Source organism: Antechinus flavipes, chromosome 5 (assembly GCF_016432865.1).
Source record: "Antechinus flavipes isolate AdamAnt ecotype Samford, QLD, Australia chromosome 5, AdamAnt_v2, whole genome shotgun sequence".
NCBI classification, from domain to species: domain Eukaryota; kingdom Metazoa; phylum Chordata; class Mammalia; order Dasyuromorphia; family Dasyuridae; genus Antechinus; species Antechinus flavipes.
This window is the reverse complement of record NC_067402.1, coordinates 103,486,526-103,501,978: the sequence shown is the minus strand read 5'-3', so window position 1 is coordinate 103,501,978 and position 15,453 is coordinate 103,486,526. Positions and strand designations below refer to the sequence as shown.

Genomic DNA, 15,453 nt, shown 5'->3' with positions numbered 1-15,453 from the left:
GATATGAATAAGGGCTGAGCATGCTATCTTTTTAATGTTTAAGATGAGGTAACTGAAGGCTGAAGCTCTAAGATAATTTTTCTGGACAATCAGATAGTGCAGTGGGGAGAGGACACCAGATTTGGAGTCAGGAAGACCTAAATTCAAATCTGGCCTCATATACCTAGTAGCTGTATGACCCTATAAGCCTCAGTTTCCCCACCTGTAAAATGAAGTGGAGAAGGAAATGGCAAACCAGACCTGTATCCCTGTCCAGAAACCCTAAAAGGGATCACAAAACAACTCAACAATTGCTAACATTTACATAGCTCTATGTTCCAAGTACTGAGCTAAAGTACTTTACAAGTTTTATCTCATTTTATCCTCACAATAACCCTGTGAGGTAGTCGGTATTATTAACCTCACTTTACAGATTAGGAAATGAAAGCAAATAGAGGTTAATAACCTTGCCTAGGGTCACATAGCTAGTTAAGTATTTGAGGCTGGATTTGAACTCAGGTCTTCTTGACTGCAGGTTAGTAGTGTTCAGCCCATTGCACTACCTAGAAGCCAGTTGTAAGGCAAGACAGCAAACTCAACATTTGGTTGGGCTTTCTAAGATGTTGGCTTACCTGGCTGAGATTAAGAGGCTGCTGTTGCTGGAAATGTGGTCCTGGCCGCGGCTGCCTATAGGCGATGGCTCCAGACGAGTTCCCTGAAGAGTGACCACTAGTGGAGGTCACGATGCTGGAGGACTTAGACTTGTAGGAGGATGAGTGGTGACTGGTATTGACTGTCAGGAAGAGGAAACATGATTAACATGTAAAATCAAATCACCAAGGCTCAAAATCCCCTCCAAAAAAGCTCCAATGAAGCCAAATAATAAAAAAGACATCTTAAAGTTGACAGAATTACTAGCATTACCTTATTTGAATTCCAACTTTTATTTCTCTTTGGAAAAGAATTAGGTACTGAATACAAGTGAGGTAACTTCAATGGAAGTCAAAGGACAAATTATTTCCTATTTACCCTTTAAAAAGATTGTTTGTACATATTTGTTGCACAGAAATGAAAAGGGCATGGTTTGGGAAAAGACTTCATAGCTATCACAACAGTTGACATTCAGGGTCTAGGGATAGGCCACATGTCTATTATGTAGGCTAGAAACAACCAAACTAAGTTTGAAAAAGCATCAAATTAAGCAGAGGGTGGGGGCTTGTGTGTGTGATTTTTTCTTTTTTTGACGATGATCTAAGTGATAGCCATGATCTATCTTGGTAGAAGAAGTACTCATATCAAGGAAAAGACAGATTCTTGAAGTTAGGAAGGTTTGTAAAGTACTTTAGATACATACTCTTGTTTTCTTCCTCCAAACAAGACAGACAGGCACAATAGTATTACAAAGGAGGTTACTGGGCTCAGGGACAAGTCCATAGTCGCAGAGCTAGTGAGCCTTGGAAGCAGGATTTAAACCACATCCAGCACTCTCTCTTTACTATACCACATACTTCACATATTACCAAATGTTAAAGGGCCAGAGTTTTAATATAGTTCTGCCATTTACCATCTATACTCTTCATCATGTTGACCTCATTTCTTGGCTACTAAGTTTTTATTGCTTCAAAATTGAGGTGTTTTTTTTTTTTTTTTTGACCTCCCATTTTAAGTCTTCTCAAATGGATACTGTATGAATCCAATGGAACAGCACAAATTAAAATGCGCTGAAAACTGTAAAATTCTATACTGTCAAAGAGTGGTGTAGAGATATTCAGATGGAGGGTTGCAGGTATGAAATGGTGGAAGATACTAGCAATATTCCAGTGCAATCAGAAGAGAAACAGTAACCAAATTGTGTTTCACAAGGAGGGACCCGCCTCAAATTATACACCACTTTTCCAGCCAAAGTGAGTAACCAACTTGGCTACATGTTCATTAGCAGCAAGGCTGAGGTGGCTAAATGGGGCCATATTTAAATGTTTAGCATGCAAGGTGGCATCTGATGGGTACACCAGTCAAAACAAGGTGGGTAGGCAAGGCTGGAAAGAGCAGATGGGAATTGAAGATCTGGGAGGCAATAGCTCAAGTCAAATGAGGTAATTAAAGAGATCAATAGGCAGAAATGTTTATATAGGTAGGTGTGACCTAGAATCCAGGAAGTCTGAGAATAATCAGAAATGGCACCAGTAGGCAAAAGACATGTAGGGAAGCTTTCTTCTTGGAGCAGAGACTTTTCTTTTTGCTTCAAATGTGTAGGTCATAAAGTTCATATATGCATTTGAAATCAGAAATAGAATTTGAAAGATTAAAAATGAACTAATTCCTAGGGGATGAAGAAGATGCCAGAAAGCTTGGAAGTTCTTGTATCATAGTTCTTCATTATGGACCCAGCACTGGGACTTTCAAAATAAAAGGCACTTGATATTTAATTTCTTGAATAAATACCTGATTGACTGATAGGCAAAAATCACAAAGAAACTTTACCAAATATAGTAGGCCATGGCAGACTTGTTGCTTGTTGTATAGTTGTTTTTCAGTCATATCTAACTTTTCATGACCCCACTGGGCTTTTCTTGCCAAAGTTACTGGAGGGGTTTGCCATTTCCTTCTTTAGCATATTTTTAAAGATGAGCAAACTGCGACAAATAGGGTTAAATGACTTGCCCAGAGTCTAAGAGTGTCTGAGATCAGAAATGAACTCAAGAAGATGAATCTTCTTGACTCTAGGCTCTGTGCCACTAGCTGCCCCCCAAAGATATGTTCTATTCATCTTTAAAAAAAAATCCCAACCAACCAGAATTTTTCTCTTTTCTTAGTCTTCTTTGGCCATCAGTAGAAGGAATGAACTAGAAACTAGGAAAATACTATATGTGGATAGTTCCAGTCACCCTCTAATGTTCTAGTTTGCGGTATGTGTTCAGAAGGAAAGATAGTTGAGCTTGCAAAGGACTATGAAGAAATAAACCACAATTTTTTTTTATAATTATTGCATTCTTTGTTATATTAAGACTTTTAAATACTTGTAGATCACATGGGCATGATATAGCCTTTAAGAGCAGAAACCCGACGATATAATAGCAGTGCAAAAAGCCAAAACGTTGTACAGATCCTGTTTAAATGAATCTGCGATTGATAGTTTTCCATGATCCCATTGACATAATTAACACAACGTCTCCAAGAGGCTGTTTCAGATGTTGTGCCATAAAGAGCCTTCCGGAAAGCATTTCTCGACTCCTTGTAGGTTAGGCTGAGGCTGCTTACAAGATCCATAATGAGTCGCCAGGACATAAAATTTTGAAGATCTCTGGGAGAATATTTGGTAAGAATCAACTTAAGTTTGGTTAAATATTCGGGAGCATACACAATCACAGCTTCCTTATTTGCAACATTAATGTTCACAGTTGACATGATTTCATTTGTGTAATTTGCCCAGCTTAATGGCTTTCCATCGATCACCAACGTAAAGTTGTTTTGGACCTGGCCTAGGGTCATTATTATAGAGGAGGATCGGGTCATTCCGGTCTTCAGGTTTAGCTGTAGCGTTGGCAATCTCTTTTTCCAGCTTCATGATTCGATTCATTTCCAAGGTAATCTGGGTTTCATTGATGGACAATCCTCTATCCTTGCGGATCAGTTTAGCCACAGAGATCATGAAATCCACGATATAGTGACTAAAGAATGCTTCTGGTGCTGAGACAAACTAGATTTAAGTTCTGGCTCATCCACTTTTTTGGGTAATTTATCTAACCTCTTTGTGGTTTGGGCTTCTCTGTAATACTGTGAAATGTCAGAAAGGGTGGTGACCTGCAGTTGTAGAAATTCCTCAAACTTCTTATTCAACGAATCACAAGCTGGTTAAAAAGCCAAAAGGAACTTGTCCTTCCCAAGGAGAATTGAGCCAAAAATGGAGTGGACAGGGCTCTTGGGCAATGAGAGGTGAAAGGGGGGGCAGGCTCTGAGACTAGCTGAACCTGCTCAGGTGGCACAAGGAAAGTAGAGCCTGAATGATATAGGTGGTTGTCACAGGTTTTCTGTGAGGAAAAAATAATTTAAGTCAGAATGAATTATGAGAGCAAATTTTAAAAGACCTACTATTTATTTCAGTCTGAGAATAAAGCTGAGGGTAGAAAAAAGTGAAAAATACAAATCTTAAAGAGAGCTGAATAAAGGATTATCTCATTTCACTAGCATTTGTTTATTTTGGACCTGTTCTTTTTTGTGATTTGTAATTTTGTTCACCTAATACATTTTCAGATTATATTATAAAGATATCTTACTTTTTAAACCTTCATTAGGAAAAGACTTATTCCTAGCATTTCTGTAGTTTGCAAGCCCTGTTAAACTTTCTTATCACCATCTAGTGGATGTGAAAAATACTGGAAGAGTGAAGACAAAACAGAAGCATGAAAACCCTAATTCCAACTACAACCATGGATTGTAGCTGGTACGCAGAGCCAGATGCTGTCAGAGTTAAAAAGAAACTGACTCCCTGAGAGAGGTACTCAGCAGGGTTTCAGTATGAGGTCTTTTTTACACAAAATGGGTGCTCAAAACCTATCTGCTGAATTACAGTGGACTGAACAAAATTACAGGGAGTAAATATCTGAGTCAATAAGCAAACCAAACCAAACATCAAGAAGGTGAAGAGGCACCTTCAAAGCAAAGATTTTCTACAAGTTTGGCTTGATGAGATATGTGAATTTTCAATGGCAGTTTGTCTCAATTAACGATTAACAATTGGGATCCAAGTACAAATTTCAGGGGGTCCAGGAGCTTAGATGGGAAAAAAGCCATTTTTTATTTATTATTTTAAAGATTTTAGTTTTTAGTTTAGATTTTAAAGTTTTATTATTATTTTTGACAACCATTATTTTTTAGTAATATCTGGGTTCTAACAGTATGTATTTTATTCTATGCATTTATAAACATCATAGTAGCCATGGGCTTTCACCTGACAAAGAGGCCTGAGACACACAGAGGGAATAAGAGCACCTGCTCTTGGAACCTTGCCAAGCTGAGGACATGGGGATGAAGAATTAGGGGACCTCTTTATCTTTACTCTCATTTTTATGGGTTTCCTCTCCACAAGTAATACCTAGAAGAGGTAAAAGTTGAGGCAATATCAATTGAAAACATAAAGACTACAGATGAAAAATTAAAAGCCATCTAAAGTTACCTCAAAAGGTTATATACAGCTAGCTTCCATTGTGGAAGCTTTCCTGACCACTTTTGAAATAATTCAAAAGTGGGGGTGTCAAGGAGGTAAATGAGATGAAATTCCTATTTTTACAAAAGTTTTGATCTGATTGGTTTTTATGTCATTTCTGAAGTAGTTTTTTTTTTCCTGAATCTTGTAAAAAGAAAGAGAAAATGTTAAGCAAATCAATATATGGATCAAATCTGACAGCACTTGCAACAGTCTACAAGTATTGTTTCATTGATCTCTTTAAGGAGGTTTGTCAAGTTTGTATTTTAAGTAGAAACAAACTGACAGACATGTAGAAAGAACTATTAGCTCAAAAGGGATAATTTTTAAACTCAATTGAAGGAAACAAAATTTATGTAGGTCAGGTCCAGATGGTTTGGTAAAGAACTGATTGATAGGTTTGATAATTCAGCGGATAGAAGGTGCTAAGATGAATAATAAAAGATTGAGTACTTGATTTTAGTTGGATGGGACCAAATCTGTTACCAACTTTCCAATAATATTAAACTAAAGGGCAAGATTAGGAAGTCTTCTGTGGCCTTACCAGTCAAGAATGCTGATTGGCTGCTGATGAACAGAGAATAGAGTGACATCAAAGACCCATACACAGTTCACAAAGAATAGAGAGAAGATAAAGGAAGTTGCAATCATACTAGGACCCCAGCATTCCAGATTTAGAGCTGGAAGGGATTTAGAGGGTATACAAATCTAAGTGCCTCATTTTACAAAGAGAAAATGGAGTTCCAGAGAGACCAAGAAAGTGGTTTGTGCAAGGTCACACAGTTAAATAACATAGTCAAGTTCTGAACAAAGTTCCTTTAACTCCCAGCCTGATGCTACTTTTTCCAGTACCCCATCCTACATGCTCTGGTTCAAACAGGAAAGAGCCATCACATATGAATGTCAATTATTTAAGTCCCAGACTGAGACCCCAATCTGGAAAGTTTATTTCTGGAGCCAAATTAAAAATAATTTCTAAGGTAAGTGCCTTTTTAAAGTTAAGAAAATGGTTACTTCTGTGAGGGGGCAAAGATAATTAAGGGGTGGTACTCTGAAACACAAAGCTTCATGGCTGCCTAGTCCTAGTCGATATGGAATCGAAGTATCCTTCCACCCTATAGACTAGTTATAGTAGCCAAAAAAGAACTCTGTTTTGGTCTTACAATTATATATTAAGCAAGAAGTTAACTAAAGAATCCCCAAATAAAACATTTTGATGGGAAAGCTTTATATGAAGAGATTTACACTGAATCTGGGGCCAGAAAAGTAACACATTGTGATGCATAGGGCCTTGGAGTCACAAGCTGGTGGGCTTCAAATCCCATTTCTTCCTCTCCTAAGTGCCTCTCTGGCTTGGGCAAGTCCCTATTACTTTGATCTACTAAATTACAGAATGCTTAGTGGAGGGAATTGGGACCCAGAAGAATATAGTGCCTGAAAACCAAAGAAGATAAACACAATTTGAGAACCTAGAGAATGTCTTTCCAGGAGTCTTTTCTAAGTGTCTTCTCAATAAGAAGTCTTCAAAGATCCAGGCTTGGCCAGAAAGAAGTAGCTTTATAAATACAAGTAACTGATTGCCCAACAGAAACACAGGTCAAGGTCAGTGGAAATTATTAAAGAAGATAAACATGATGAGAACCTAGAGGATTTCTTTCCAGAAGTCTTTTGTAAGAGTTTTCTCAAGAAGAAGTCTTCAAAGATCTAGGATTGGCCAGAAAAAAAGTATCTTTATTGAACACAAGTAATTGGTTGCCCAACAGAAACATAGGTCAAGGTCACTGGAAATTATTAACTATCTTGTAAAGTTCATCTACAAATTAGTAAGAAGAGATTATGCTTTTTTTCTTTCTAATTTATTGTTGGTCTTGAATAACAAAGCTAATAACATATGACAAAACCAGGAGTACCAGACTCCCATTCATAATTGGAGAAATTTTCCACAGAATCAAAACAACACATTTCTTTTCTGAAGTCCTGCAACAAAAATTCCAATGCCCTTTCAGCATAAGTCACTCCACAAGGCATACAAAGGCAGTGGCATGAACCTTTGTGCAAAGATCCTTTCACCTGAGATTCCCCACTTATAGACTAAGACAAAATTGGCCTATTGGAAATTAATATAGTCTGAGAAAATGCCGTGCATGTACACACGTGTACACACACACATCCCCATTCTCACCCTCACCCATGACTTGTGATATAGTTAATGATGGAAAGCCAACCAGAAAGAACAGATTAATCTTATTTATCTCCTTGTTAGAAGGCAATACTTTCTGATACACATTCCTGCAGCACTTGTGCCTCAATCTCTGTAACTTTATGGCAGTTTTAGAAAGCTATCATGAGGTAATAGAAGTGCTCTAGTTTCAGGATTCAGACTTGGACCTGTCTCACTCACTCTTTGGAAAACTCCTATGATAATGAATTTAAACTTTAGTCTAGTGCCTATTTTTCCATCCTATGACTTGTTTCAAATGTCTTAAAATATTCTGAAGACTACCACGTCATGACTGACCAGAAGAAACTGAGCAATGTGTGTCTTCTCTTCCTACCAAATTGTGAGCGACCTATACAAGGTAAACTATGACTCAATCCTTGCAATCTTAGCCTATGTTTTTGTGGAACTACAAGTTATTTATGATGTGCCATAGGATTTTTTGAATCTTGAGTATATCTTTAGCAACCCATTTTTCCTGGTTTTTCCTTCTCCTGTTCAAAGGGTACCCTCCCCCTCCCACCCCCCACTGAGAGAGTACTACCTTCCTAATCCAATTCTGTATCCTTAAGACTTTTTGTTTGGACTATTTAGAGATTCCTAACTCAATTAGCTGAAAATTGAAAGAATCCTCTCGAACATAAAATACTTTGCCCCCTCTTCTTAAGATTCTTTTTTTTTTTTTTAAACTGTGAGTAGGATACACTACTCTTATCTGTTACTGCTTCTTCACTCCATTTCCACAGCAGACAATGAGAGAAGCTGTGGGATTTCTTCTTCCTGTGTACCCATAACTATTATCCTTCCTATGCCTGCAGATCCCTCTTTCATTGCCCCATTCACACTTGAGGCAGTTAATACCAGTTAATATAATTGAGTGGATCTGTGATCTCATCTATGTGGACTCTCTCCACAATGGCACAGGTTATAAACCACTCATATCTTTTGTCTCCTCATCCTCTAACATTTTTGTCTGTATTCTCCAATAAATTCTCCCTCCAACACATTGAGACTTTTACTTTCCTCTAGATCTCTTATTTTTATGTGTATACCTGTACATGGGCTTTTCATTGTTCTTGCTACATAGACTCATAGAAAAAAAAAATTAGGTTTGAACACATATCAAGGAAACAAATTCTAGTAGCTAATATTCATCAGGATCTTATCTTTTTCTACTGCAGATTCTATATATTTGTTGGTAAATTCTTTTGATTAGAAGAATTTATAACCTCCTTGAGCCTCAGTTTGCTTATTTATAAAATAGGGATAATATAAAAATTTCACATGATTATTTTGAGAATTTAATCCAGTTTTCTACTGGGATTTGCAGAAATAAAAGCATTACATAAAATCTTTTATTATAATTGATATTACTAGTAATCACAAATGATTATCTGGCCTTTTTTGGTATAGTAGCTATTATTAGAATTTCTTCGAGAACCTGCAAAAGGCTGAATAGGTTTAACAAATGTATTATCACTTCAGATGTTTGGCCTCTCTACAAAGGTAAAAAGTTTCCTACTTAAATTTAGGAAGAATAGAGATTTTTTCTTCCCAAATTTCTCAACAAAGAGAATCCTCTTGCTTCTTTAGATTGTACAACCCTTTTCTTGCCCTTTTTAATTCCTAAGCCATTTGTTCTAGTAGAGTTTACCTGGAGGCAGACATGTGGCTGATGTAAGCTTTGCTAAGGTTGGGACTATCTCTCAAATTGGACAATATCTTGCCAAAATTATAATAAGGCTAAAAGTACCACAGTGAGTCATGGCTTGGCTCAACTCCTTAAAACAGAAGTGTTCATGAAAACTTCCCAAGTGCAAGCTGAACCAGATTAATACGTCACTAGCAAATATTTCATAAGCTAAATTTCATAAAAATACAATTAAATACAAAACACAGATAATGTTAATATGTGGCTGCAGGAATGCCCCTGCATTTTGTGTGTGTGTGTGTGTGTGTGTGTGTGTGTGTGTGTGAGAGAGAGAGAGAGAGACAGACAGACAGACAGAAAGAGTCAGACAGACAGACACAGACACAGACACAGTACTGCTTTAGAGGATAAAGCAACCATGTGGAAGAGATAGTTAGGGGGAATAATGAGTAGAGTGCCAAGCCTGAAGTCAGAAAGATTCAATTTTTTGAGTTCAAACCTGACCTCAGACATTTACTAGCTATGTTACCAGAGGTAAGTCACTTCATTGGTAAAATGAGTTGGAGAAGCAAATGGCAGACTGCTCCTGTGTCTTTGCCAAGATAAGTCCAAAAGGAGTCACAAAGGATCAGACATGACTGAAAAAGTACTGAACAACAAACAAGAGTGAAGACTGGAGCTGGGAAAGGTGCTGAGGAGCACTGACAGGCATTGCGATCTAGATAGTATTTCTACTTTTTTCTGGTGCAAGAAGATAGCAACTAGACAAAATAGAAGGTTTCTTAGAAGCCCCTGTGCATATCCCTGGAGTCACAACCCAGGTGCTCCAGGATGCCTGCATTTTCTAGTTTTTTGAGCAAGGAACACCTATGGCTTAACTTCTAGCTGCCAGGTCTGCTCCTCATTCAATATTGAGAGCTGAGGCAGGGCTGGTACAAATAGGACTAGAATACAATAAAGAAGGTAGGTACTCTCCTCCCCCCTCTCTCTGGTGAAAATTTCCCAATTCTTTCTGCATTGTCTAAAACTGGGGGAGAGGGAGAGGAGGGCCATCAGACTGCCTTTAAGAATCTTGTTGGAGAGAGTGGCAAGTTATAAATGAATCTCTTATCTTCTTCCAGAGTGAGCCTTAAAACTGACAATTAATGTATGTATTTAGATAGAACTAAATTTCTATCATACTGTTAGCAATTTTACCATTTAAGAGATTTGGACAAATAAAACAAACTAAGCCTTTAACAAACTAAATGCTCACATATATCAAATTTTAAATTTGTTGCTTATGTAGCATGGTATCATCTATCCACACATTAGAAAAACAAAAAGCCCCCAAACAAACTAGAAGGAGAACTGATGAGGCCCCAATCCAGTTTTTTAATATAAAACATGAAACATAAACCCTTCTATAAGTAGTTTTATACCTTTCTGCTATTTAAATTAAATTGGGAATGTTCTTCATGCAATCATGCTCCTAAGTACCTCAACCTTTGGGCTGCTATTTTAAAGTAGAGAGACACAATGAATTAAGGATGATCTCCTGAGGAAAAAGAAGTGAACTTTTCAGGGAGTGCTCTCTGGGTCAGGGCTTCTGCAGCTTTAGCTGCAGGAACATTTTCATGCTTTTATGTTTCATTTCACCTTCTCATAGCTTCAGCTGCAAGTGGCATACTTTCCTTGTGACTGCTTTGCTCATTCACAGTCACGAATTTCTATACCTTTTAACATAAAATATCAAAACAGCCAAATTTAAGCATTTACTTGAGAGCAATAGAAAATGCCAAATAATAACTGACTATTGTATTTACATTTTCTTTCAATTTTTATACGTTTCTTTTTGTTCCCCCTCATATTCAGACTGATGGAAATGCTAACCTTTATAATTTCAGTCTTAATTTGGAATTAAAGTCTCCCTTTAATCACTTCTGTTTGGCTCGCCAAAATTCAATTTTTCTTCTCCACATCGAAAAGGATTCTGATTGTTTCTAAACCAATGAAATGGAAGGAATTAGTTGAGATTTCTTCTTGTCTCTCTTAGCTTCTTGTTGTGAGAATTTTCTTCTCCAGAGGACATGAAATCTTATCTCTTCCTGTGTAGCCCCAAAACTCTGTGTATCAAGACATGATATTCTATATCCTTGGGACTGAAGCAGAGAATGGGTTGGGGTAGCCTTCATATCTCTTCTTTTTCATGGAGATAGTTTGATTTAATTTCATATCTAATTATTTGGTAAATAATAACCTTTTAAGCCAATTTCTCTTGGCAACTGTCTTCTTTCAGAAATTATTTCAGATAAAGAATTTACAGATGCCATCTTTAAAGCTCTCTGAATAGGAGTCATGGTAATGATGTTCTTGTCCCTGGTCAAGAATAAATTAAAAACTACATGGAAGTGGATCCCTATATGATTAAAGAATAAGTAGAAATCAAGTGATTTAACCATAAGTATGGAGTTATTTGTGTAACTAAATATCAAGAAAATTTTAAAAATTCATGTAAATGTCAGGTAAGACAAAAAGAATCAGTTTATTAGAAGAACATCAAAAAAGGAAGAGGAGATGTTAAATTTAAGATTGATAAGATGTGTCCCCAAACCAGGTTTCATTAGCTTATAGACACTGGAATGTTATAACGCAAATCTAATGCTTCAAAACAAACAAAAAAACAAGCTTAAGTAAATGCTATCCTAACTGACTACTCATGTAATCTTTTGCAAATCATTCAACTTCTCTAGGCCCCAGTTTCCTCACTTCTAAAACGAGAGAATAAGATCAAATTCCCTCAGAGATCCCTCTCAGCTCTAAATTCATGACCTTAAGATGTGCTGGTACTAGGGAAAAAAATCATTTTAACCTCAGATTTATAGATATTTTTGTAAAATGACCTTAGATGAGGAAGCAAAACCAAAATTTGTGTCACTGATACCAGAGAAACCCTCTGAGCTGAATTAAATATCAGCCCCATTCCAAAGACTAGACAACAGGTTTTTAAAATGGGCTGTCGATATCTGAGTTATAGAGATATATAGAGTTATGGCCCTGCAGTTATATTTAACCAGACTATGGGAAAAACACACAGAAGACCATATATTAGTTCCTAAGCATCTAGGATACAGTGGGTGATCAAATGATGCTAAGTGCTATCTGTAAGTACAGAATGACAGAATTGGAGAGATGGACAAGAGCTCAGTGAATCTCAGTGTAAGCAAATTTGTATTTTTCTAAAACAAGATCATTGATTTGGGATTGAAAGGAACCACAGAAGTTATCTAGTTTACTCCCTCCTCTTCTGATATTAAATAACTTGCCAAACATCAATATAGACAGGAAGTGGCAGAGTCAAGATTTGAACTCAGATGCTCTGACTCCAAATTGACAACTTTTTCCACCATAACATATTCCCAGGTCCAAAATAAAGTATCACTACCTTCTGAGATAAAAAAAATGGAAGCTATTTTCTTAGTTGTGTGACCCTGGGCAAGTCATTTAACTTCAATTGCCTCAGAAAAAGAAGAAAAAAAAATGGAAGCTATTAGGAATGGGCAAGCTCAGATAGGTGAAAGACAAGTTTGGTTATGTAGGACAGGCAGCATATCATGTGGACAAAGTGAGAAGTGCATCCTAGTCTTCCTCTCAAAAATGAGACGGTCTGTTATAGACTTTGAAAATCAATGGACTGGGAAAACAGCAGCAACAACAACCAAACAACCCGACAACCCTAGAACTTCAAAGCTTAATAATGAGTACTTTTCTACTTGTCTATCCCTTGGAGTGATAGCATCAGAATTGCTTTCGATCAGGTGGACTGCACGTCTCCCAGAGCAGTATGTGTCAGAGTCAGTCCCAACAGAACATTCTTTATTATTTGGTTACTCTTCCTGTGTGAATAAAATCCTTCCTGTAATTTATTACCTGTTCCTACTAATCTTCCTTTGAGCCTCATTTCCCTCATCCATAAAATGATGGAGTAGAATGCAAAGTAATTGATCTTAGTGGCTGCTTCCAATTCTACCACAAGAAGATCAACTGGTCATTATTCTCCTCAAAACAACAGCCTTGGAAACTGTATCCTGAAGGGGAAATAACAGAGAGTTCCACGATCCCATCCAGTTCTGAAATTTAATGTGTTTAGCTCTTTGCTTACTTGTGACAGGGAAGTAAGCCATTTCTGCTAGGAAAACTGAAAGAAAAACTGGTACATTTGGTACCCTTCTTATTTTTCCACTAGAGTGAGACTGGGACATAGGAATGTAAGAGGAATATAAGTTAACATGGACTGTTACATTTATTTATGTTAATTAAATTATCCCTTAGCTTTACTTTCCCCAGGTGCCATTTTTTTTCCCTATTTCAAGACACAGTAGAGTCCCCATTTAGAATATGATAGAAACCCTCCTAAAATAGAGGCATGAGAACAAGATCCTTTCTTTCTTTTAGCTCTATTTGGCCTTCCCTTCCCTGGCCTGGAAGATCTGTCTCTAATCACCCTTCCACACCCTACCCACTCTCAGATCCGGGGCTTACCTGGGAAGAATGTGACTGGTAATGGAAATACTCAGCTGTTCCCAACCATCATATCAGATTGCACTGAGTTACTCTCATTTTGCGTTACTTAGTGCAGTCAAACCTCACTCATTTGGAACAGAAAGAACAAGTCTGAAAGCGCGGCCTGAATTACGAGCTATTTTTTAGAATTAAGCAATGTCCTTATAACCTTGTTTTCACTGTGAACTTCCTTTGCAAATCCCTTTTCTCGGGTGATTCCAGAAGTTCCCAAACTGCACAAATTTCCAAGGAGGGCGCTCCAAATGAATGAGGCTTCCTTTACTCATGAAGGAGCGGGGTCTCCGGGGCTCCTCGCCCCGCCCTCCCCCTCTCCCACCCCCCTGGGCCGGCCAGCACTGAGCCCCAGACTTGGCCCTTCGGGGCGTCGGCCCCGGCCCGCCCACGTTACCTGGAACTAGGCTATCACACTCCACCAACACTTCGCTGGCCTGGGTTTTCAGGGGCGGCACAATAATAGTTCGGGGATTCCCGCTGCAGTGGCTCTCCAGCGCCCCCTTGGGGTCATAGGTGTTTGCATTGTGGCCTGCTCGATGCTGCATGGTGTAGGGGCTGTTGTTGCTGGAGGAATCAGAGTAAGGAGAATCATGAACCGTGACACAGCTGATGACATTTTTTCTTTGTTTGGAGAGAGTGCTGAAAACACAAGGAGGAAAAGAATAGACACCATGAGAAAGGCTGCAGAATAAAACCTCCTGCCGTCAGTGATTCGGCAGCTCCTCCTGCGTTGGCTTGAGGAAGGGGGAACACAAAATGAGGAGACACACTTCCTGCACAGAGTAGAAATGGGTCAGCAAGATGAAAGTTTGTAGTAATACATGTGAAATTTTATACTGTGGGGGAGGGAAAGGAGGTATGGTTAAAAATAAGGGTTTATCTGAAAAAGATCTGGAGGTTTTATTGGCCTCTAAGCTCAATATGAATCAACAGTGGGATGACAGATGGCCAAAAAAGCTAATGCAATCTTAAACTTCATTCAGAGAAGCATAGTGTTTAGGACTAGAAAGGTGACAGTTCCATCATATTTTGCCATGGTCTGATGACATCTGGAGTATAATTATGTTTAGTTTTGGCTACCATGATTTAGGAAGGGCAAAGGAGTACAACCAGGAGAGTAAAGAAAGGGCTGAAGGCACTGGGGCTATTTAGTTTGGACAAGATAAGATTTGAGGGAAATAAATCAGTCTTCAAGTATTCAAAAGACTGTTGCATGAAAAGGGACCAGACTGGTCCAGGAGGGAAGACCCAAGACCAACGAATGGAAAGACTTTAATTTTGATGTAAGGACATCCAAAGATAATAGGGAGAACCTTGGGAGATCATGAATTACCTGCCTTTGGAGTTCTTCAAAGAAAGACTAGATGACAACATTGACTATTTTGTAGAGGGAATTCTTGACTTCTTGACTAGATGGCCTCTAATGTCCCTTCACCCTCTGAGACTCTGGATTTGAAAGAAGAGAGATTGGAAGCGGACAGGCTGGATGTTGTCTGGTTGGGAGATGATGGGAACCTAAACTAGGTTTTCATGGAACTGACAGGAGGGAGCTAGAGAATTCCCTCTACCAAGCAGATTCTCATCTTTTCTGCACAATGGTCCCAGGGGGTTGCATGGAGCAATGAGAGGCTAAGTGATTTGCTTCCCAGTTAGGACGTGTCCAGGCAGGACTTGAGCCAAGCCTCAGAGATGGAGACAGCTCTCTTCTTTATTCTGGGCTGCTTCCCATGAAAGAGGATGTAGAGCAAATAATCAGCAAGACCAGCTGCTGACCAAGTGTGTATATAGAGTAAGGAGAGAAGGTTTGGAAAAAGAGGAATGAAAAATGACCATAGATTTAGGAAT

At 38.3% G+C, this 15,453-nt stretch overlaps 1 protein-coding gene across 6 annotated transcripts in view; it reads right to left on the bottom strand.

The window, feature by feature from the left end:
- The window catches only part of HIPK2 (homeodomain interacting protein kinase 2), a 279,859-nt gene that overhangs the window by 13,269 nt on the left and 251,137 nt on the right, over positions 1-15,453 (bottom strand). For 5 of the 6 annotated variants that reach the window (XM_051963527.1, XM_051963528.1, XM_051963523.1 and 2 more), the window contains exons 13-14: positions 14,003-14,247; positions 612-772 (exon numbers count right to left, since the gene is read on the bottom strand). In XM_051963527.1, the coding sequence (XP_051819487.1) occupies positions 612-772; positions 14,003-14,247 (406 nt within the window). The remainder of the gene's footprint in view (positions 1-611; positions 773-14,002; positions 14,248-15,453) is intronic. The other variant, XM_051963526.1, reaches the window with a different exon arrangement.